The sequence below is a fragment of the Papaver somniferum genome, chromosome 3 (assembly GCF_003573695.1).
Source record: "Papaver somniferum cultivar HN1 chromosome 3, ASM357369v1, whole genome shotgun sequence".
In the NCBI taxonomy this organism is placed as follows: Eukaryota; Viridiplantae; Streptophyta; class Magnoliopsida; order Ranunculales; family Papaveraceae; genus Papaver; species Papaver somniferum.
The window spans coordinates 161,065,688-161,090,660 of record NC_039360.1 but is presented as its reverse complement, the minus strand read 5'-3'; the positions used below and the strand labels follow the sequence as shown (position 1 = coordinate 161,090,660).

The window sequence follows — 24,973 nt, the reverse complement described above, 5'->3', positions numbered from 1 at the left end:
TTTTCTCCTGCGAAGCTGTTCGCCTGATGCTGTTGTCTCGTACTTCCCTTTGCCTCTATCTTTATTGGATACTTTATTCTATCGCACGAAGGTCGGGTTCTAACTAGTCATTTGCTGATGATGCCTTCGCAGAGACTCCATTTTATACTTCTTGTTGGCTGTTTACGTATATGAAGCTTGTCTTCGCATGAGAATTCATTTTCACCTAAGTTGTTGATGTCCATAAATTTGCAATATCTCTTTTCTTCTTCACGCAATGTAACATCATCTTATATCCTATTTCTTCGCATTCTCTCGCAGATTAACCAAGTTCTTCTTTTACTTCGTTTACTATAATATAACAAATCAAACGGGTTAAACAGACACAATTTTTAAACTAACTTCTCTAAATCAGAGAGCGATGAGTTTCGCATAGTGCTGAATCCTCTAAATTAACTGATTTTTTTTACAATTAATGATTTTTTATCTCCGTTTTCGACCTGCCAACTCCTTTCTCTTCTGCGAATATATCTCCCTTGGATTTGTCGAGAATGCTCTTCGTATCAGTTGAGAATTCTTTGATTGATGCGGTCATTTGCTGCAAACTAAATTGTAAAATCACAATAGCAATTAGATCTGTTTCTTGGTGTTCTTCTTATAAATCAAGTCGAAATTGCAGGAACTAATGTTTTAAGAATTGGTTAAAATAGGTTTAGAAAACGCGATTTGCTTGTTTCAAATCTGTAAGCAAAACTTGTTTTAATTTAAGAATTCAAAAGAAATATGAATTTTTCTTGAAAACAAATTTCAATAGATATGAAATTTTTTCCCAAGATTTTGTTGTAAATCATCATATCTAAATAGTAAGAGTAAAATTAGAGAGATAAAGAAGAGGATTTGTCCTTCTGATGCTAATTGTGGATGGAGTTGGTAGTTTTCAGCTTCTGTTTTTTCACTTGAGCGGCTATATCTCTTTGTCTTCACCGATCTAAACTCCGCACTATGTTTTTCTTCGTGAATCGCCTCTATTTCAACAAAACTTACTTTATTGCCTTTGAAAACTTTAGATCTAGTAGAATCTCTCATTATCATTATCAGTAGTTAATTTCTTGGATTCTCCTTCTTACCAACAAGAAGAAGGTAGTGTTTCTAGCGCCAAAATGTAGTTGTGGGAAATCCTACAACACAACCCATTAACTATTATGATTATGATTCTAAATATATATACTTATTTGATATGAAAATAAAGATAAAAGATAACGGAAACATAAAATGGGACACAAGATTTACGTGGTTCGATCAATTTGATCTACATCCACGGGGTTAGGTTTCACTATGATTATCTAATTACATATGGATTACATTGGGACTCTATTAATGAATATTTGGAGTTCCCGTTTTTATGGAGGGAGAAGAAGGAGATTATACTAATAACCATAATATCGCTTTCTCTCTCCTTCCTTTCTCTTTATATTGGATATTACATAGTGAATGACACCTCATATTTCCTTTTATTTCGGATCCATCTTGCGACATTATCGCACAGCCTTATATTAATCTCGCACACTTGATAACCTATGCGATACTTTGCCCCTACAAAACATATAAGACTGTTTGAATTTATGTTTATATTTTTGATGCATCTGGGGCCGCATCCACCGTGCTATCCTGATCACATGAAAGATTCAGAACTGGTGTCTTAAAATAAATTGAGCAACAAAATCCTGACACACCAATTAACAAAATCTTACATTAGGGTAGTCAAGGTGTGAAGAAATTCCAATACATTTCGAGTCCCTACATTTCTTGGTTTAGGCTAACCCCTATGGTCTTCTAATTTAGCAGTTAGATTGGCCATCCGTGTCATCTAGGGAAACCTCCTTAGTCCTATGGGATGGTTAATCTAGCATCTAGATAAGAAGACTACGTCGGCGAGACCACCATCTAGCGTTGAACGGTTCAGCTCTCAGCGTTGTTTGGTTCAGCGTTTTAAATCTCAGCCGTTAGTGAAAATCTTACATTAGGGTAGTCAAGGTGTGAAGAAATTCCAATACATTTCGAGTCCCTAGATTTCTTGGTTTAGGCTAAACCCTATGGTCTTCTAATCTAGTAGTTAGATTGGCCATCCACGTCATCTAGGGAAACCTCCTAAGTCATATGGGATGGTTAATCTAGCAGCTAGATAAGAAAACCACGTCGGCGGGACCACCATCTAGCATTGGTTCAGCGTTTTAAATCTCAGCCGTCAGATCAAAAAACATTCTCCCAGCGCTGAATCGTTCAGCGTTCAGATCACTTTTTCAGCGCTGTTTGGTTCACCGTTTCAATCTCCATGCTAGTTGAACTTCGAGCAAATGCTAGGAGAGATACCTAGCAAGTGCAAGTGTTAACTTTTAAACCACACTTTTTCTTTGATTTGCAACACTTTTTGGTCAATCTAGCAGTTCAATCTAGCCTATAGGGATTAGCCTAAGGTTTATTTCTAAGTTAGGAAACAAACAAAGAGTTTTTAGAACTTCACCACTTTACTTAAAAGAAATTAGAACAACCTAATCATTTCCAAGGCTCATGATTTGACGGATTGACAAGACTTAGAGCACCTCCAACAGAAGGCTTGAAGTTCCTACTTATTCGGCCACCTAGGATTTTCTTAGTTTTTCGCAAAAAATTCATCTCCAACGGGAATGTGGGGAGTGAATGTGAGATTGACGTGTACGTCAGTTATCAAGACATTCTCTAACCCATCCTCTAGTTTTAGAGGTTGTTGTAGAGGATGTGAAGAATCCAAGTCATCCAAAATTTTCTTAAAACTACGATGAAATCGATGTTGTTTTTTCCATATTTATACTCTACTCTGATTAAAAGAAGATGAACGGTATATCTCATACAAAAAGAGGAAGATAGGTATGTAAAAATCCCAATTTAATTTCTTTTAATCTCTGCGAATAAAGAGAGAAAAAATGGGCTAGCTTATCTAACAATTTGATAAAAACAAAGAGAGAAAAGATAGGTTTTTAGTATATATATGCATCTGTTAATAGATTTAATTTAATCACAATTGTTTCTCTGCTACAAAGCGATATAAGTTGTATGTAAAGGGTTTGAAAATTCTGAAACTCTAATCTCCAAATTTTCTGTTGTATACGGATATCGGTCAATTAAAGGATAACAAATACACTATTACTTTCACCTTCAAAAACCCTCCGTTGGAGATGATTATCTCCAACTCCCTGTAAATTTGGAAAATCTACGTAAGGATGTCGTCACTTAACACCCATACCGGAGGTCCCGTTGGAAATTATCTTAACTAACGAGTCAAGGACCCACTCAAAATTTGGAATCAGACCTTGGACGCACATTCCTTTTCTAAGTCGGAATTTGCGATACTAAGGTACAAGTAAGAGCCTTCCTAAACTCATCAACTTTCCCAACTCATCAAAAACTCGATCCCCTGCTATAAATATATACATATACTAGACTAGCTACTTGGTTCACGGTCTAGCAATCATAGATTTCCAGAAAATGGAGGATGAAGCATTCACCAACCAAAGTTTGAGTTATAAAGATATTAAGGTACACATCAATAATAGGGCGCTGGATAATTCGGTATTTGCTATTACTAAAGAAATACACCAAATTGATTATGTTGGGGACTGTCTAGGTTTAAACGAGGATTTTGTTCTGAAACAAATCGTACCATCGCTGCTGACAAACGATGGAATTCTTCGTCATGGGATTAATGTCGAAGTATATGATAGTAAATTAAGGAAATATGACATGGTGCTTCGAGGTTTTGGTGAGAATCCAACGATAATTAACCTACATTGTTGGAATGAGTTGCGTCTATATAATGATTTTGCAGCGGGAATGAAGGTTGAAATATCAGTTTATCGTGATGCCGTGACTAGGAAACTCTGTTTTGCTATCTACAAGATTTCAGAATAGAAGAGGAGGGGGAGTTCTTGGCTTCTTGCGGGGAGGGGGTTGAAGATTAATTATGCTGGCTTTTTCATTAGTTTTTTTTTTTTATTATTGAATTTCAAGTGATTTTCTTTCTAATTCTTTTTTCTATATTTGTATGTTTCGATCCATTTTTCTGGCTGTATGAGATTGAATGGAGTGAACATTGGATTAGTATCAGTTTGCAGTTAGTTCTGAAGTGACAATTGTAATTATTCTCAAACAAAAAAGGAGCAAATCTGATAAGCTAAAAGGAAAAAAAATGTATGGTGCCTAGCACAGGAACAAATCTAATTGTAATTATTCTCAAACAAAAAAGGAGTGCAAATCTGATAATCCAGGCAACATTAGATATAATTTTCTGTGCTTAAAGACGCTATTAATGCATTAGATAAACATCTGGAGTCCGACAGTTATATGCTATCGCATAAAAAACAGTTATGCATGTAAACTATGAACACAAAAGGAAATAATAAGAACATGTTTTTCTTCACGAGCAATTGGATGGTTTCAATGTCATGTCGCGTAGCATTTTTGTCTGTCGAACTTGAAAATTGGATGGTTTCAATGTCACGAGCAATCAGGTCTTCTTGTTTCCTCACAACCGACTCAATTATCTCCGTATCTTCTTTCCCATAATTAATTCTTTTAATTAAACTAAGGCATCCTTGGCCTCAATCTCTTCCGGCTGACGAATCACAGCTTTCTGCCTTCTTAAATTCAATCGACTCCATCATTTTCGTATCTTGTTCCCCTAATTCTTTCAGGGAAACTAAAGTGTCCTTGTGAGGAAAAATTTCACGAATCCATTCTTTAAAATCTGTAAGCATTTTGGAGGTAGAAGCTTTTGGGTCGAAAATATTGAGATAATCACCGACCTGATATAAAACGCCCTCGCTCTTAGTAACGGCTACCAATTGGTCTTCTTCAAGCCTAAACTTTTTAATCCAACCGAACGACCAATGCTCCTCTTGTTCTTTCACATCACTCTTTTATTCTAATAGCCATATATCAAAGCATCTATTGCTTTCGTATCCTTCGGCAGCTAGCCAAACAGCAAAATACCAAACCCATCTAAAACTCTTATGTTGTTAAAATCCCAATTACCGTTTGGTGGCAAAGGAGGCGGTGAAAGATGTTCACAAAATTTTTCTTCAGCCAAATCAAAAGTAAAAATCTTCTCTATACTTCCGACAATCCAATATAGAGCTCCATTCACAAAGATACCTTGTTTCAAATAATGTAGCCCGAAATCGATACTGAATTTTCCAAGGTTTGTCCATCCGTCGCCTCTACCTAGTGTGTGTATATGGACTTATATTGTCTTCCTCTCCAAGAAGGACACATGTATTCCTACAACTTTGTATTCATTTGTCGTAGAAACATAACCAAACCCGCAAGTCCAACTAGGGCACCAATGGTATCAAAAAATTGTATTTTAGGAAGCATGATATGTTCTCTAGTGATGGGGTTACAAATACATATAGATGAGCGTCCATCAAGACATATTAGACCATTACACGAACCAACAATACTAGTACGGTAAAACGGAGTTTTTAAATTAAATCTTCTAATTCTCTCAATGGGTGTTGTTGATTCGTGATTCTGATTATATTTAAATTCTTGAGCATTGATGCGTTTGGTTGATACAAAAAAACCCAACTTACCAGAATCATCATGATTAATACGATGTAAGTGCAACCATGGGAAAGATGGATGATGAATAAAATTATTCCAAATCTTTCATACTAATCTGGGATCATGAACGAATTCGGCTGGTACTTGACTAAAAATGCCTAACTGGATTTCCAATGGTAGAAGATTGTTAAAGTAATCCATCAAACCCTTTTAATCTACATGGAGAGAAAAACAAGTTTTTTCAGCAAATAATAAAAATATATACATATATATGTACATATATATACGGAAATGATATGTTGACCGCGTAATTCTCCCGATCTTTTATCCTGCCTCGAATACAAATTGGTCCCACAACTGCCCTTTATCCATCAAGATATTGGAGAGTTTAGATATCTAACATTCATTCCTCTTGCGGGAGACTTTTGGAGAGAAAAGTGCGGTAAGTCTAGCACTTCCGTATATATACAAATTAAGAAACAAACATTAAAAATCACTTCATCATGCCGACGGTATTAATGTGGTTGAATCAATAAATGATGGTACTATACGCGAGTTTGAAATCCTACACCAAATTCTTTACCATTCAGAAAAAAGGAAAACTTCCTCCTAACCCTATCAAAAAGATTGATTACTCTAAAGTCTACTTACGGAATGGAAAATTGGGACACTACCAACTTCAAATAGTCTCTTCAATTTTCCTGCTCTAAAAGTCGCGACTCAGGCCCACAACCACACGCCCAAAATTACTATCTCCTCCTGTAATCGGTCCACTAAACAGTTACAGTGTCTCCTTTAATTTCTATAGAAACATACTTAGAGATTGTGTTGATTTTCCCAACTTCGACAACTGTTTAAGGATTATGTCTTTCGTTCAGAATTTCACTAACAAATAGCAATCTAGGATTTATTTTCTGTATTGAAGGAGCAGAGGTTTTTTACAGTTTCAAAAATCCTAGAACTAGGTTTTAGAAGATGGCACGGCTGCACGTGAGGAAGAACTCGTTTCTGTTCCAACATGCAGGAAAGAAGTCCCACGAATTCCACCACCGTGCTGCTGATTAAATAGGTTCGGTTTGGTTGAATTTTCCGGCCCGCACGACAGGCCCTAGGTTTGGTTTAATTCCCGTCCAACAGTAACAGGCCCATAATTTCCTATCTCCCTCGAGGTGTTTGATGAATAACTCTCTCCTATATATATATATACTAGGAATTACCAATAGGTACTATTATGGTAGTCTTAGTTAATGGCAGGTCCACCCACTAAAGCCCAGTAAGCATCGGTTCATAATTAAAAGAAAACATGAAACTGGACCTAATTTTTTAAGCCTAGGTCCTGTACACGTGCGGGACACATGTGACGTATTATCATAATTCCCAAAACACCCCACAAGTTTTTTTAAGCTAAGAAACACGTTCGTTTCTTTTTCATTCTCTCAATTTTTGTTTTCAGAGAAGAGCTCTGCAAGTGAAGATTATTTGAGGTCCTTGTTCGATTCATGAGTTCGAGCTCTGCAAGTGTAATCGGTAGGTGGATTTTTTGTTCTTACGATATTAATCATCACTACGATTTTTTGTTCGAGCTCTGCAAGTTTTATTCGAAGTTTTTCCAGTTTTTTTTGTTCGATCCATGGTCTAATCGTTGTGGTGTTTGATTAAGATTTTGATCTCCATGTTTGATTTCTTGATTATTTACTAGATCTAGATGAATAATCACGTTTTTGGTTCATTTCGTTATTAGATTTGATCTAACTAGTTCCATTTTGTTGTTTTTAGATTTGTTTTTTTGTATGAAACAACAGTACGTATATCCTGTATTGACAGAAACCTAGCTTATTTTGAATGAAGAAGAAGAAGAAGATGCATCGTTATGACTTACGACAAGAAGATTTGTTGTGTTTCCATGTATGTTTTCTTATCATCTTCTTTGATTATTTTTTTCGTTTTTCTTCTATTGATTGTATTATGAAGATGAAATCGATTTTCCTGACGTTTTTATGTTTTCAGGTTTTTACAGTTTGTTTTTGTGTATGAATTGACAGTACATATTTGGTGTACTAATACAAAATTCTTATGATTTACGAGGAGAATATTTTTTTTCTGTTTTCAGGTATGCTTTCTAATCATCTTGTTTGATTATTTTGTTCGGTTTTCTTCTTTTGATTTGTTTTTTTGATTGTATTCTGATAATCAAATCGATTTGATTGACGCTTTTATGGTTTTTAGGTTTGTTACAGTTGTTTTTCGTGTATGAATTGACAGTACATATATGGCGTACTGATACAAAACTCTTCTAATTTTGTTTTATTTGAAGTTTTTCCAATTTTTTTGGTTCGATCCATGAGTATGTATGTATAATACTGATAGGAAGTGCTATTTGCTGTGTTTTTGCTCCTTTTTTAGTCTTACCCTTCAGTACTTATGTGAAATACTGTAATATGTCTTTCGATTCTCTTATTTTTCATAGATCTGTCATCTGTTGTTGTCATACTGTTGATTTGTAGTTCATGAATCTTCAGTACATATATCGCATACTGATAGGAAGTGCTCCTTGTTATGTTTAAGGAGAAGTGAAGAAGATGCAGGCATACAGTGGAGCTGCAATAATGGGTGCTGCTGTACAACAACCCAATCTTTTTACTAAAGGTTCTTCAAATTTTTTTCCCAAGTTGGGTACTACTACTGCGGATAGATTACCTTCTCAAGTTAGGCAGACCCTGAAGTTCGTTCAATAATTGATAGTGAGAAGAATCGTCAGTTTAACAGCTTGGAGCTCATTGCTTCAGAGAATTTTACATCTCGCGCAATGATGGAAGCTGTGGGTTCTTGTCTCACAAACAATTATTCAGAAAGGCTTCATGGTAAAAGGTAAAGATGGTGCTTAATGTTGTATTTTTTCCCTGTATTTGTATTGAAATGCATTTGATCATTTCATTCTGCAATGTAGGTACTATGGTGGCAATGAGTACATTGATGAGCTAGAGACACTTTGTCAACAAAGGGCTTTGGATGCATTTCACTTAGACCCAAAAAAATTGGGAGTTAATGTCCAACCTCTGTTTGGTTCTCCTGCTAACTTTGAAGTTTACACTGCACTTCTCAACCCACATGACCGTATTATCGTAAGTTGAGGCCTCTTTCTCTTTCTCTCCAATTTTTTGAAATCAGTTTTGAACCCCTAAGGGATGTAATCAACTCACCTTTCAAAATATGGGGCTGTATTAATTTGTTCATGTAACTGGCACAGGGTCTGGATCTTCCTCATGGAGGTCACTTGTCACATGGATTTATGACTCCTAAAAGACGGGTATCTGGGACTTCGATTTATTTTGAATCGATGCCCTACCGTCTTGATGAATCAACAGGTGCTTCTCTGCATTCTTATATTGTGTAATGACTATGTGGTCTATTGTTGTTCATTTATAATTCGTTGATAATTTGCATTCATTACCAAATTCACTTGCAGGCCTTATTGATTATGATATGCTTGAGAAAACTGCCACCCTCTTTCGACCAAAACTCATCATTGTTGGTGCTAGTGCTTATCCTCGTGATTTCGATTATCCTCGAATGAGAAAGGTATACACATATCTTTTGATTATCAACAGTTGTGATTCTTAGTGATCAGAGAATCAGACTAGTTAACCCATTACGCACACCTAATTCCCTTTCCTGCTATGTTTCTTGAAGATTGCAGATTCTGTTGGGGCTTTTCTCATGATGGATATGGCTCACATAAGTGGTCTCGTTGTTGCATCTGTACTTGCCGACCCATTTGAATAATGTGATGTTGTAACAACCACCACTCACAAGGTACACCTAGTCTCATTCATGAAGTCTGCAAGACTGCAACTACTGACACCAACACAAGCAACATTTGTTTTTATTGGTTTAGGTTCAAGGGTCATGTTGTTTACTATGTCTTCTGTTTCAATTTGCAGTCATTACGAGGTCCCAGAGGTGGCATGATTTTCTTCAAGAAAGATCTTGTTCTTTGGGTTGATATGGAATCTGCGATTAACAATGCTGTTTTCCCAGGGTTACAGGTAACTAAAACTGTAGCGGTTATTTGTGATTTATCATTGGTTCAACATTATAACATTTTTTAGGTTTGTTACAGTTGTTTTTCGTGTATGAATTGACAGTACATATATGGCGTACTGATACAAAACTCTTCTAATTTTGTTTTATTTGAAGTTTTTCCAATTTTTTTGGTTCGATCCATGAGTATGTATGTATAATACTGATAGGAAGTGTTATTTTCTGTGTTTTTGCTCCTTTTTTAGTCTTACCCTTCAGTACTTACGTGAAATACTGTAATATGTCTTTCGATTCTCTTATTTTTCATAGATCTGTCACCTGTTGTTGTCATACTGTTGATTTATAGTTCATGAATCTTCAGTACATATATCGCATACTCATAGGAAGTGCTCCTTGTTATGTTTGATTCAGTACGTATATGAAATACTGAAATAGATGCTCTTTGTTACGTTTGATTCAGTACTGGAATTGGATATGGAGATGATCTGGAGCTGCAGTTCAGAACTTATTGCAAGAAATGACAGATTTTGAATGATAGGAACATGAGTTGTTGTTGGTTCAGATTTGCAAGCTTGTGAAATCGGTGGTGGTCTTGATGAAGTTACAAATTGGTTGTGACGTGTGTTTGAAAGAAGGTGTGCTACAAATGGATTTGGAGGAACGTAGAAGGTTGGGTTGCTACATTGTATGATCCTACAATGTATGTGATGTAATACGTTTTCTAATTTATTTATCATTGATTCTTACAGATTTGTACTCTACCTGGAAGCAGTGCATCAAATATGTACTCGAATTTGTAAGCATTCAGATATATAATTGGATTTGAAAGCAGTACGACAGATATGTACTCAAATTTGTAAGCAGTGTAGCAAATATGTACTCGAATTTTTAAGCAGTGTACCAGATATGTACTCAAATTTGTAAGCAGTACACACACACGTTTGGTAGTAATGGGCATTATGGACATTTTCATGTTTTAATTAATTTTGGACCTCCGGATAAAAAAAAATTCCGGTTGGACCCTACTATAAATAACTATATGGGCCTAGGACCAAACAAGAAATTTTTCATATATATATATATATATATATATAGTAGCAGAACCAGAAGATCGTGTTCAATTCTCTACTTTAGTCGCTCTCTCCCTCTCTCGAAAAATAAAACCAATTTGTTTTCCCGTAAGAAAATATAACAAGTCTAGGGTTTCTTTTATTACTTTGAATAATGAAGACAAGATCACAGACACGCGTTGAAGATGAAGAAGCAGTATCAGCAGAAGAAATTTTATGGAGATTCACTAATCCACAGACTCCATACGATGTAGTACAAATAGAAAAGTATGTACGAGATGAAAGACAAAAGAGGGATAATCATCCTCAAGTTCCTGGTGATGAACCAGACCAACAAAATGAAGAAGAAGCTGTTCTTGGTGATGATCTTTTGAGTGCTGGGGAAGAAAACATAGAAGATGATATTGTTGTTGAAGAACCAGATAATGGAAACCAAGAAAATGCTGTTCTTGGTGTTGCTAACGAACCAAAACAAGAGAATGAAGATGTAGATGATCTTAGTCAACCAAGAAACGAAGAAGAAGATCATGGCGCTCCCTCTGAAGTTGATGAAGAAGATAAAGATGCAGATGATCTTCTTGAATCAAGAAATTCAGAAGAACCGGATGTAGTTTCAGCTCATGGTGATGAAGAAAATAAAGATGGCGATGGTCTTCTTGAACCAAGAAATGCAGAAGAACAAGACGGCTCATGGTGATGAAGAAAATAAAGATGGTGATGATCAAATCGCTCCAGGCCAACCATTGAGTTACCAAGAAATGAAGGAGAGAATCGTTGATCAAATATCAGAGGATTGCATTCAGAAATGCCGTTACTAAGAAATTATGTTTCTGGTCATCTACAAATTTGAAGAATACAAGACTGAGTGTGGTTCTTGTGGAAACAGTAGGTGATGGATAAGACCTGGGCTATATTCATGCGTTAAATTTCTCCATAATCTACTACAATATGGTTGCTGAATATAGTTAAACCATTAACACGGAAAACGTACGGATCTTCATAGTATGTACGATATATGGCAGCACTTTAAATTTAATGTCATTAAAAACCAAATTTCACATTGCATGATGCTAAACCTCTTCTTTCAGTCGACTCCATTATCGCCCTATCTTCTTTCCAGTAATTAATTCTTTCAATGAAACTAAGGTATCCACGGCCTCAACCTCATCCGGATGCAGCAAAGGAGAATCATAGTTTTCCGTCTTCTCAATTTCAATTGACTCCATTATTTCTACATCTTCTTCCCCTAATTCTTTCAACGAAACTAAGGTGTTCTTGTGAGGATATATTTCTCGAATCCATTCCTTCAAATCCAGAAGCATTTCCGAGGTAGAAGCTTTTGGACCGTAAATATTGAGATAGTTGCGGCTGTAAGTTAAAACACCATTGCTCTTTGTCACTGCTACTAAATTTCTTTCTTCAAGCCTATACTTTTTAGTCCAACCAAATAACTCATCTCCTTCTGGTACTTTCAAGTCATTCTTTTTTTCTAATAGCCATATGTCATAAAAGATACCGCCTTCTCCTTGGGTAGCTAGCAGAACAGCAAAATATAGAAACCCGTCCAAAACTCCTATTCCGTTAAGAACCCAATTACCATTTGGTGGAAACACAGGTGGTGAAAGATGTTTGCAAAAATGTTCATCGGCTAAATCAAAGGTAATAATCATTCCCAAATTTTTGCCGCCGATCCAATAAAGAGCTCCATTGGCAAAGACACCTTGTTTCAAACAATTTTGGCCGAAATCAATGTCGAATTTTCCAAGGTTTCTCCATCCATTGCCACTGCCTAGAGTGTATATATGGACTTCTGTAATCGTGGTCATCAAAGGGGACACACGTATTCCTACAACTTTGTATTCATTTGTCGAAGAAACGTAACCAAACCCACTAGACCACATAGCACGATTAGTATCACAAAACTGTATTTTAGGAAGGATGATATGTTCTCTGGTGATGGGATTACAAATACATATGCTAGTGCGGTAAAACGCAGTTTTTAGGTTAACCCTTTTAATTCTCTCAATGGGTGTTGTTGATTCATGATTATGATTATACTCGAAGTATTTAAATTCTTGAGCATCAATATATTTAGTAGAAGCAAGAAATCCCACCTTACCAGAATCATTATGATTAATACGGTGCAAGTGGATCCGAGAGAATGATGGATGATGAATAAGATTATTCCAACTCTTGCACACTAATGTGGGATCACGGATGAATTCAGCTGGTACTCGACTGAAAATATCTAACTGAATCTCTGATGGTACATTGTTGTTGAAATAATCCATGGTAGCCCTTTTAAATAAACACGGAGAAAATCAAACTTTTATTAGGATTTAAAAATAGTGATGGAGAATTGGGGTATTACATGATGACATCCATAAGAAATAAAATTCAAAAACAAAGATGCCGTAACCAAACCAAACAGGATGATAACCGTGTAGCCTATTAGAGGTTTAAGCAAGAATTTTACTGTCCAAATTATTTTAGAAACCTAACTGTCAAAATAAAATTACACAATAGATGCAAACCGGAACCATTTGTACTGACCAATAGATTAAAAACGACTCATACACACAGTTGAAAGGAAAATCACATGCACAAAATACTTTATGCTAAAAATCATTTTTAGTTTAAATTAGGAGAAACCCCTACCTGTAAATCTTTTGGATGCGAAAGAAAACCAATAAATCTTCTAAATCATCCATGAACTACTTGACCACATCGGCCTCGTTGAACAGTACATGCTATCCTTAAGCAAAACTCTGGACTGGATTGAACAAACGGAAGAAACATGATATTGCCGATTGATATTCTTTTGGTTCTTCTGTTTATATTATAAACGACAACCCCCATGAAAAGAAACCCTAAAAGCTTATATAGTGGAAAGAGTTGAATTGGATCAAAGGCCCAAAGAAAAATATTTGTTCATTGCATTTATTCCCCGTTTCGTTTGCTTTGCTATGTGACCAAAGTCCTAAACGGTGAATTGTAGTTTATATTCCATCTTTACTTCCTTTCTTTTATATATTAACTAGCTTTTCACCCGTGCGATGCACGGGTCCATTTTTTACATTCGATCATAAGTTCATAACATCTCTTCAGCATTTCTATCTGTACTCGATTTATTCATGAATAAACTTCGTTTTGATTTCTTTCTTTCTCCATTTAATATACTACCAATATTTTATTTTTTGATCAGTTGTACCACCAATACTGGAGATCTCTTGATCCAGCAAATTAAGAGTGATACTCACTATTCGCACAATTTGTAAAAAAAATAAAAATAAATAAATAACAAATACAACTACAGATACAGATACAGAGAAACTATTACTTCTGGAGAATAAAAAGAAAAACATAATTTTTCTGAAATATAAAAGTTTGTGCATCAATACATGCATGATGCATGTGATGGGTTGAGCGAGCTTGTTTATCGTGTTTCAACAGCCGTATATGGTTAATAACGCTAATAAGTATTGCGCAGGGTGGCTCATACCGGTTTTCCTATGAGTGTGAATATGTTTACTGACTTTCTTAAATTAATGAATTTAATTATTGATAATGTTAAGCAATGACCAACAACTCAGTCATCCGGGAGAATAGCTCAGTTTGGTTATTCAGCAGAGTCCATAACTGCACCCCATTACAGGCGTATAACTATTTCTTCCTAGTCTCTAATTTTATGATGTTAGTTGTAACAACCCTGTAATAAGATATGATGAACTTCCATATAAATAATACTTGTTCTCCACATGATTTACTGTGGAAACATTCACCGCAATATCTCTTTCTAACTTGGTATCAGCCTTGACCCAAGCCATCTTCCGCAAAATTAAAAAAAAAAAAAAAGAAACCCAAAAAACCTATTTACCATGGCAGAAAATACAAACAGTCTCCGTCAGGTACCGATTCATCATCTTGTTATCCTGAAACATACTGAAATCAATCACTTACTCTGGAAAGCTCAGTTTAAACTCATCTTAAAAGTGTATGATCTCACTGGTTTCATTGATGGAACCAAACAAATACCAGCAAAAACATTACCTAACAGTGAAGATATAAATCCAGACTTCACTGCATATGAATCTCAAGATTCTTTGATTGTTGGATGGTTGAATTCAACCTTAACACCTGAATTTTTGAGCACGGTAGCAAGGCTTAGCACAGCAAAAAGAAGTATGAGATAAACTGGGATCGGAGTTCGCTCCAAAAACCTTTGCTCATCAGATGAACCTCAAGAAACAGCTCCATAATCTATCAAAAGGTAATAAGACTTTAAAATCTTATTTGAATGATGCTAAAACTTTATTTGCTCAATTAGCAGAATCTGGATGCACTGTTTCTGCTGATGAGAGAAAACAGGCCATTAGCAATGGACTCAACCAAAGCTATAATCCAATTGTAATTGTACTAAGCACTGTTGAAGGAATGGATATCGACAGTTTCTACTCTCATCTTCTAACCTTTGACATGAGGCTAGAGAAAAAACTAGATTTGTGGCAGCAGCAGCTAGCCAATGTGGCTATGTCTACCACATCAGCATCTGGACATAGGCATGATCCACGGAGGTATGCTCCAGGCTCTCAGTATCAGCAATACTCCATCCCAAAATACAGGAGTAACAACTCCAATCCTTACCAGCATCACAACCAGCAATCCCAGAATGAGAACAGTGGAGCACCTAAATGCCATATTTGCAAGAAGCGAAATCACCTAGCAGATAGGTGGTTGTTTCGTTATGAGAAACCTAAAAAAAATCAGCAGCGAAAACCAGCTGCCTACATTGCTCTACTAGGAGGAAACCATGACAACCAATGGGTTACGGATACTGGAGCTACACATCATTTCACGGCTGACATGAGGAATCTCACTATCCCTCATGAATATGATGGCACTGAACAAGTGAAAGTTGGTAATGGTAATGCCTTGAATATTGCTCATATTGGTAATAGCTTTTTACATACAATTCCAGGTCTTTTTTCTTGAATAATGTTTATCACGTACCAAAGATCAAATCTAATTTGCTTTCAGTGTCTCAGTTCTGTTGTGAAAATGCTGTATTTTTTGAATTTCACACATCTTTTTTTGCTGTGAAAGAAAAGCAAACGGGGCTTCCATTGCTGAGAGGACTCAATAAGAATGGGCTATACATCTTTGATGGAGTTGATGTGCTAGATAAACAAATAAACCTACATGCACATATTGCGCATAATCTGCCACTTTGGCACCAACGATTAGGTCATCCTATGTTGCATACCGTCTCCAAAGTATGTCGTCAATTTTTCCTTCCTGTTGCAAATAAAAACTTTGATTACTGTCACTCTTTCCATATCAGTAAAATCAAGAAGTTATCTTTCTCTCTCAGTACCACTATTTATGACAAGCCTTTGAGCTTGGTTGTGTCTGATATTTGGGTCTCCCCACAATTATCAAGATCTGGTTTTCGTTATTACCTTTTGATTATGGATGTCTTTTCACATTACACATGGGTATTTCCTCTTGTTCAAAGATCTGATGCTCTAAAAACGTTTACTCTATTTCACAAACAAGTATAGAATCTCACAGGTCATACTATCAAAGTATTTCAGTCTGATAATGCCTTAGAGTATAAGAAATTCACGTCTTATCTCAATGACGCGGGTATCCAACATAGATTCTCATGTCCACACACTTCACCTCAAAATGGATTAGCAGAACGTAGAATACGTCATGTGACCGATTCTGGCTTAGCACTTTATTTCATGCCCATATGCCACGATCTTTTTGGGATGATGCATTTACAAGAGCCTGTTACTTGATCAACAGGCTTCCTAAATCTATTTCATAATCCAAAACACCGTTTGAGCTTCACTTTCTGAAATCTCCAAATTACTTTTTCTTACGAGTTTTTGGCTGCCTAGCTTATCCATGTCTTCAGCCATATAATGCAAACAAGCTTGAACCTAGATCTCTACCCTGTTTCTTCATAGGATATAGAAGTTCACAAAAAGGTTATATATGTGTTTGCACCGAAAAACAAAACAAACATATATATCACGTCATGTACGATTTGAGGAAATCTCCTTCCCATTCCAGTCTTCTCGGCAGGAGAAGTCTCCTTTGTCTTGTCCAAGTAATGTACCCTTGAGCACAAGTATTTTAAGTTCAAATCATTTTCTACGCTGTAATCCACATGTCTATCAAGAACATGTGAATGTTCATCGATCCCGTATAAGGATGGAATGAATGTTGTAGGACCAAAGTGGGTTTTTCGTGTAAAACAAAATCTGGATGGCATCATTAAGCAGTTCAAAGCTCGCTTGGTTTCCAAAGGCTTCAATCAGCAAGAAGATGTTGATTATGGGGAGACATTTGGCCCGGTGATAAAACCGTACACTATCCGCCTTGTGTTGTCTATTGTTGTGATGAACAATTGGCCATTAAAGCAGTTAGATGTTGAGAATGCCTTCTTGCATGGAAACTTGAAGGAGGAGGTTTACATGAATCATCTTGTTGTGTATGTTGATCCATACTATCCAAACCATGTTTGTAAGCTGCATAAATCGGTGTATGGCCTCAAACAGGCTCCGCGTGCTTGGTTTTCGAGGTTAAGTAACTACATATTGAATCTTGGCTTTAATGGCTCAGTTGCTGATAGCTCGCTGTTTATATTAAAATCTTCGGACTCTATCACGTATGTGCTTGTATATGTATATGATATCATTGTCACGGGTTCTAATGCTGCCAAGATACAACAACTCATAAGGTCTCTTGATTCGGAGTTTTCACTAAAGGATATGGGGAATTTATCCTTCTTCTTGGGTGTTGAGGTTCTCCGGAATGCCAAACACTAGTCCAGAAAGGGCCATAAATCACGTTTTTAAATGATAGATTAATCGTGTGATTGGGATATCACAAACAAATAATGTCATATAATATGAAAATAGTGGAACCCATCATTTAACACAAAAAAACTGTTATTTTCAAATTTATCAAAAATGTGATAAATTTGTAGGCGTGTGATTTTTTATGAACCATTATATCACACAATAAATCCGTCAAATATCATAAGTTTTGATACCCCAATGAGATTCTTGTACGCACCACAAAAATAGCTAACCAATGGCAGACACCGGCTTACTTGCAACAAGTTCAGTAGAGCCAGATCGTTTCCATACTAGCAGAAGATAAGTTCGTTGAATCATCTCTCCTCCCGCCGTCTGTTTTTTCCCCTCTGCTGGAAACCTAACTACCGAAGCTCTAATTAACTTAGAAGAAGAAGAAGATGGTATCGAGATCGTAAGTTTCAAATCCTTGGTATCTTTATATTCAGGTTTTGCTCTAGTCCTTAAAAAATTGATTTTGGTGAGCAAAATTGCACATCCAATGATTTTGTTTTGATAAATTGGGAAGGAATGATTTTGATTACTTTGATTGAATGAAATTGGTTTCTGAATTCAATTATTCAAACCCTTATCTCTGTTATTTTTCTAGACAAACCTAAGAGGAGATCGGAGAAGAAGAAGATTTCAAACTAAAGTAAGTTTCAAATCCCTTAATTAAGCTTCTGTCTGGTTAATAAAAAAATTGGGTTAATTAAGTCTTTGATTCTGTTTTTTTTTTTTTTTTTTTTTTTTTTTTTTTTTTTTTTGCTTAATCTTCTCTCTGGTTAATAAAAAAATTGGGTTTTCAAATCTATCCTAAGAATCGAATTACTAATCTAGCCTAGAATTTAAAGAGCAAATAATGGGGATGCTCCAAGCAATTAACACAAACGTGGCTAAGAGCTGTGAAAAGGTAGAAACATTTCTGGGGTCAACATCTTAGGAGATTATTAGGTGTTAAATTTGGTCTTTTTCTTATTATATTGTCAGGTAAGCAAGCAAAAGGTGCTCTAATTTAGCGAAAGTGTGAATTGCTATTAGGAACCTTCCAATGATTTAACAACATATGTGAACCTGTAAATAAAAACACAGATGTTTTGTTGGAATAAAACAATAAACACTAAAACGTGTGCTGGTAGAGACACACTAAGCATATACAACTAGTTTCCCTAAAACTATTTGGTTAAGCAGTTCATTGTGATTGGGAGTGCGGTAGTTCTTAAGTGTTTTTGTGCTTTGTGCTTTCACCCACAAACTGTCGTTTGCTTTTGAAAATCTCCACCCCCACTTTGGGAGGAATGCCACATTTATCCACTGCTTAGATTTTGATCCCAAATCGCTATAGTCAACTGTATACTTTTAATCACAGAGAAATAAATTATAAAAATGCAACAACATATTCACCTTCTCCATTTTGTACCAGAAACCTTAGTTGAGGGACCAACTGAGCCAGTGAAAGGACTTATCCATGTCCAGTTTTACCACCAATTGAGGCTTGCTATCTCTGACTCTGAAATCAACCTATTCATTGGCGACAATCTCACCATCTGTAATCTGCCTACCTCGCAAGAAAGCAGGTTGAATTACGTTGAGAGATTTTGCAATTATCTCGAGGGACCTGAAATTTCCAACGTAGACGACCAAGATAGTCTGGTCGAGTGTTTCACTTGAGACATGAAATTATCCTACAAGGTCTTGTTCATGCCATCTAAATTATTTCAACTTAAGTTGTTTTTTCTTGTTGTTGTTGTTGTTGTTGTTGGTGGTGGTGGTGGTGGTGCTGTTGCTGGTGATAATCCTTTTAATCTTGAAATAATATAGAATTACTCTTTAGAAACATACATTGCTCCAGCAGACGGTACAAAAATTTCGACATTTGTTGAGTTTATACTGACAGTTGAATGCGTACTGATGACATTTGATTGCTTATAAGAAAACAGTTGCCAAAAGCCGCTCTTCCAAAATATGCCAAAACCCATAGCCAGGAGTACTGAATCAATGTAAGACCAACTGAGCTCAGTTAACAAGCCAGGCTTCCTATCTCTGAATCTGAGGTCAACCATCTCTTCTTCCTACGTTGCAAAAAAGCAGTCTGATTCTGTGAAATTACTCTCTCTGTCACCACTTTAGGCCTGTTGGTGATATCTTTTGCGATATTTTTGTAAAAATACAGATGACTTTACCACTTGTTTACTTATATTTTAAATATGTAAGTTTCTGGTAACAATGGAGCACTTTATGTTGCCGAATTTGTCAAATTACTGTTGATAGAATTTAATGAACCTGCTTTATCTTTTGCACCAGGTGAAGTGTGCTCAGGTTCTCCTCGAGGCTGGAGCTGCAGTGGATGCTCTGGATATTAGCAAAAGTACTGCTCTTCATTACGCTGTTGGTTGTGGATATCAAGAGTGTGTGCAATTACTTTTGGATAACGACGCTGATGTGTAAGCTTAGTCTGCCTCTCATAAGTGCCCGGTGAATTAATTCGGACCAGGGCATTCAGTTGTTTCTACATTCAGTTGTTTCTGCTTGAAAACTCGGAAGGCAAGACAGCAATCGATGTTGCCAAGCAGTTCAACCGTCAGGAGATCCTGAAACTGCTTGAAAAGTATGCTTCTGCTTAACTTCGTCTCAGGTGTCATCTCTTAGATCAGTCCTATACTTTGTTGTTTAAACCATATTTTCCTATGTAACAACAGTATTTTAGAGTGTGTATCTTAGAGCTACTTAAATGCTACATTTTGTAGCTTTCCCAAGCTTTGTTTTGTTTTTTGTTTCTTTTAATGTGGAATTTAGAAGCAAAAATTTATCTGATTTGATCCTTCACAGACTTACAGATTACTGAGTATCATCATTTTGTTTTTTATGTGTGTCATCTAGGTTTTCTCGAAGTGATGCCTATTTCAAGCAAAAAATGGATGGGTGCAGAACGACAGTCCGCTGAATTTCGGGAAGGAGTTCAATCATTTATCAAGTTCACAAAAGATACTGTAGGAGCAGATAAATTATTTCTCTGTCCATGCTCGAAATGTAAGATTTTTGCAGCAAGAAAACAGTATCCTCTAGAGGAAATACATTTGCATTTGATCAAAAATGGTTTCCTTAAGACATACAGAACTTGGATACATCATGGAGAACAGCCTCATAAAAATGTTGTAAATGTTAATCAAGCTCCTAATTTACCTGGTAATAGAGTTCATTGTGAAGATTCTGGTCGGGGAATGGTCAACATGTTCAGTGACCTACATCGACGTATTGACCTCGATAACCTCATGGAAGACTGTTTCAATGATCCTAATCAAGAGAGCGGTGATAATTTTGAAGGCGATCGGGGTGCTGAAATAAATTACAAGAAGAGGATTGAAGATTCACTACAACCCCTGTATCCTTCTTGTGATGGGCAGCATATGAAAATTTCTACAACAATTGAGTTGCTAATTATGAAAGCAAGACATAAATGTTCCGATGCTTTTTTGACTGAGTTATTGCAATTTATGAAGACTATTTTACCTACTGGGAATACATTACCGGCAACAGCCAATAAAGCCAAGTCTATGATTGAACCTTTTCGATTAAAGTGAGAAATTATACATGCTTGCCCGAATGATTGCATTCTTTACCGGAAAATTTATGCTGACATGGATGAATGTCCTAATTGTAAAGCAAGTAGATTGAAACCAGTTGATAAGAAGAAACCACATGCCAAAAGAGTGCCAATGAAAAAATTAAGATATTTCTCAGTTGATGAAAGGTTGCAGCGCATGTTTAGTATACCATGGATAGCAGAGTTGTTGAATTGCAGTGGTAATATAGAGGAAAGCAGCACACACATGCGACATCCTGTGGACTCTCCTTGTTGGAAGTTCATAGATAGCAAGTGGCCTGAGTTTTCTGCAGAGAAGAGAAATGTGCGTTTAGGACTGGCAACCGATGGATTTAACCCTTTAGGAATGAATTATCCCCATAGTTGTTGGCCCGTTATGCTTGTACCGTTGAACCTGCCCCCATCACACTGCATGGCTAAAGAATTTACAATGTTGACACTACTGATTCCTGGTCCAACTGAACCAGGCCATAACATCGATGTGTATTTGCAGCCGTTAGTCGACGAGTTGAAAGAATTATGGTCTGTTGGAAAGTTGACATATGATGCTCATACAAAGAGTAACTTTACGCTGAAAGCAATCTTAATGTGGTGTGTGCATGACTTTCCGGCCTATGGACATGTTTCTGGTTGTAGAACATCGGGAAGATTTGGTTGTCCTATGTGTGGTGAAAACACAGATGCAATCTGGCTAAAGAATGGACGTAAATTCAGCTACATGGGTCATAGAAGATTCTTACCAGCTGACCACCCTTTCAGAAATGCAAAAGCAAAATTTGATGGAAACGAAGAACATGGAGATGCTCCATGCCGTTTGACCGGAGAGCAATTGTTGACGAAGATGAATGGTGTGCGAACAGAATTTGGAAAGTTCACAAGTAGGAAGGATAAGACATCAAATTCTACTGGGAAAAGGCGTTTGACGGGTGTCCAACTGTTGAATACTATGAATCGTGTACGCACTGAAACTTGTCGGGCAACGGGTAAGAGGAAACAGATGGTTGATACAAGGATTCCGCCAAATATGAAGAAGCGATCAGTTGATACAAGCACTCCCTGGTCAAAAAGATCAATCTTATTTGATTTTCCTTACTGGGAGGTAACTAATTTAACAGTCTTATTATTTGATTTGCCTACTTTGTGTATTATTGCGGCACAATACACATGCTTCTTGAATTGGCATACGAACCATTCACCTTTCATATTTATTAAGTTACTTCTTTTGATTTTGTTTTGGTGTCATTTTTTTCTTCCAACTATTGATGTATGGATGTTGTTACTAACTGTCCTACTTTACTCTAGGATCTGCTGGTTCGACACAATTTGGATGTCACATTGAGAAAAATTTTGCTGAGAATTTTTTGGAACTATAATAGACAATAAGGATAAGACTAAGGATGGGATTCCGGCTCGCAAGGATCTGCAAATCTTTAAGATAAAGAGGAATTTGTGGTTGAAGGAGAGAGGACCTGGAAAGTCTTCGGAAATGCTGCCAGCACTTTATCGTTTGTCTATAAAAGAGAGAAAACTGGTGTGTACATCTCTTAGTAACCTGAAGGTTCCTATTGGTTACCGCGGGAACTGGAAAGGCAAAGTATGTTTGCGTGACTTTCAGTTAAAAAGCATGAAGTCACATGACTACCACATCCTAATGCAGGGTTTGCTACCCGTTTTTTTGATGTACTGTTTCAAAGGGCATTATCTATTGATTGAGGCCATTCGACAGGTGTCATTGTTCTTTAAGGTTCTTTCTTCTAAGGTTATTGATATTGCTGAGCTTCGCATCATGCACCAACGTCTCGTGGAGTCTATATGTGTTTTTGAAATGTATTTCCCGCCAGCTTTTTTTGTTTCAATGATACATGTCGTCGTACATTTGGCAGAAGCGGCAGAAACATTGGGTCCTGTTACAACTCGATGGATGTATCCGTTTGAAAGGTAATTTAGTTGATTGAGTAAATTTTTTGGTTTAGTTTTTCATGGAGGTAAATTGACTTATTATTGTTTTTGTGATTACACTACAGGATGATGAGAACATTCAAAGTTTTTGGTCGCAACAAAAACTATATAGAGGGTTCTATCACAGAACAATATGTATTAGATGACGCATTGAGACATTGTATGGAGTACATTCTGAATGGTAGGGAGAAGTGTTACAAGAAAAAGGGAAGGATATCTACTGACGATGACATTCAGGAAGGTCCATACCCACCAAATATGTCTGAAGGAAAAAGATATCATATACCTAACCCACAGTACGAACAAGCACGCAGATGGGTTTTGATGCATTCTCAAGAAAATACTGAATGGGAAAAGTAAGTAGTACTTTCATACTTTCTTATCATTTCTTAGCATAGTAATTTACTTCCTTGTTGAGACTTGAACTAGTTAGGGTTGAATGAACAAACAAATTTGTAGAGTATGGTGGTAATCGTATATGTTGATTACATGAAGTATGATAGATTACATGTTAGAGGAAGAAGGAATTCAAGGAATCTCGATGAATACATGAAATGGCTAACGCAACAATTTCATGGAGAAGACATGACAGATTTTAAGCGGCTCGTTGATGGTCCATATAGATACGCAGTATCACATAATGCATATGCAGTAAATGGATATATCTTTTATACAGATGATGCAGAAAAAGGTATGTCCACCCAAAATATTGGGGTGTCCATGAATGCCACAACCACATTTAGAGAAAGTGCCAGAGATCAGAACACGGTGGACGATGAAGTTCCGTATTTCCGAATTATTAAACAAATTCTAGAACTGGATTACACCACCTTCAAGCAAATTGTATTTTATTGTGATTGGGTTCGTGTTGAAGATAAGGTGTATGGATGGTATGTGGATCCGGTTACAAAACAGATTTGTGTAAACTTCGAACAGTTTATGGGTAACAAAAAAGACACCGATGAGCCATTTATCCATTCTTCTAAAGCTACTTCAGTTTTTTATTTCAAGGATGAGAGTAGGCCTGATAGGAAGTGGCACATTGTTTTAGAATCTCCAAAACGACGAAGTCCTTATGTGAATGCTTTTGAGGATCCTTTTGTCTTTACCGGCATAGCTAAAGAATCTTCCCTAACGGCGGCGAACTTGGATGATAACCGTAACTCGGAAGAAGATGCATTTGTAAGTTTTAAGTTTTTTGAATTGAACTGTTGCTTCATTTTATTGAAATGTTGTACTGAATTGTCATTAATTATGATGTTTCAGGAAAACTAGGGGAGGCGGAAGTTTAAAACCAGTAAGCATCCCAAAAATGGCCCGTGATAAAATTTATCAGTACTGGATTTTGAATGGAATCTTTCATTATGATAAACTTGTTACTTTGAAATTTGAAATTAATTCTTTAGATATTTTATTCAAAAAAAATATTTGTTACTCGGTACTGGATTTTGAGTGGAATATTTCATTATGATAAAATTGTTACTTTGAATTGTCCAGTCTTGATTATGCAACTATATTTCAACTCGTCAAATTTTCTAATCGTCCCAATTCGAAATGATGAAGTTTCGGTTTTCTTAATTTTTGCTCGAACTCGTTCCGAATCGATCCAATTTTAGACTGAATTGTCCAGTCTTGATTAGGCAACTATATTTCAACTCGTCAAATTTTCAAATCGTCCCAATTCGAAAGGATAAAGTTTCGGTTTTCTTCATTTTTGCTCGAACTCGTTCCGACTCGATCCAATTTTTGATTGAATTGTCCAGTCTTGATTATGTAACTATATTACGACCAAATCATCTCAATTCGAAAGGATGAAGTTTTAGTTTCTTCTATTATGCTTGAGATCGTTCAAC

The 24,973-nt window shown here is 36.4% G+C and overlaps 3 protein-coding genes and 1 pseudogene across 5 annotated transcripts; 3 read left to right on the top strand and 1 right to left on the bottom strand.

The window, feature by feature from the left end:
• The first annotated feature begins 8,156 nt into the window (after positions 1-8,156).
• LOC113361781 lies at positions 8,157-9,617 on the top strand (annotated as a pseudogene).
• Positions 9,618-10,842: 1,225 nt separating this feature from the next.
• On the top strand, positions 10,843-11,385 carry LOC113360243 (glutamic acid-rich protein-like). Its single transcript, XM_026603775.1, has one exon. It carries the CDS (start codon positions 10,843-10,845, stop codon positions 11,383-11,385), a length of 543 nt encoding a protein of 180 aa, XP_026459560.1.
• Positions 11,386-11,785: 400 nt separating this feature from the next.
• Positions 11,786-12,979, bottom strand: LOC113360242 (F-box protein At3g49450-like). The gene has a single exon (XM_026603774.1). The coding sequence runs from the start codon at positions 12,977-12,979 to the stop codon at positions 11,786-11,788; it is 1,194 nt and encodes a 397-aa protein (XP_026459559.1).
• A 4,767-nt stretch (positions 12,980-17,746) lies between these two features.
• Positions 17,747-24,503, top strand: LOC113357844. Of its 3 annotated transcripts, none has more exons than XM_026601334.1 (8): positions 17,747-17,972; positions 18,168-18,212; positions 19,862-20,165; positions 20,438-22,260; positions 22,464-23,099; positions 23,186-23,476; positions 23,624-24,302; positions 24,387-24,503. In XM_026601334.1, the coding sequence occupies exons 5-8, from the start codon at positions 22,648-22,650 to the stop codon at positions 24,393-24,395; spliced, it is 1,431 nt and encodes a 476-aa protein (XP_026457119.1). In that variant the 5' UTR covers positions 17,747-17,972; positions 18,168-18,212; positions 19,862-20,165; positions 20,438-22,260; positions 22,464-22,647; the 3' UTR covers positions 24,396-24,503. The 3 variants fall into 3 exon arrangements, 2 of the variants coding, with proteins under 2 accessions (XP_026457119.1, XP_026457120.1); XM_026601335.1 differs by having other exon boundaries at positions 19,862-20,192; XR_003363956.1 differs by lacking the exons at positions 20,438-22,260; positions 22,464-23,099; positions 23,186-23,476; positions 23,624-24,302; positions 24,387-24,503 and having other exon boundaries at positions 19,862-20,349.
• The last annotated feature ends 470 nt before the right edge of the window (positions 24,504-24,973 follow it).

Bases quoted from the DNA above. Each gene is read 5' to 3' on its own strand.
- LOC113360243 (XM_026603775.1), top strand. From the start codon at position 10,843: ATGAAGACAAGATCACAGACACGCGTTGAAGATGAAGAAGCAGTATCA.
- LOC113360242 (XM_026603774.1), bottom strand. From the start codon at position 12,979: ATGGATTATTTCAACAACAATGTACCATCAGAGATTCAGTTAGATATT.
- LOC113357844 (XM_026601334.1), top strand. From the start codon at position 22,648: ATGCTGCCAGCACTTTATCGTTTGTCTATAAAAGAGAGAAAACTGGTG. The intron at 23,100-23,185 runs GTAATTTAGTTG...ATTACACTACAG, and splicing joins TGGATGTATCCGTTTGAAAG to GATGATGAGAACATTCAAAG. The intron at 23,477-23,623 runs GTAAGTAGTACT...GAAGTATGATAG, and splicing joins GAAAATACTGAATGGGAAAA to ATTACATGTTAGAGGAAGAA.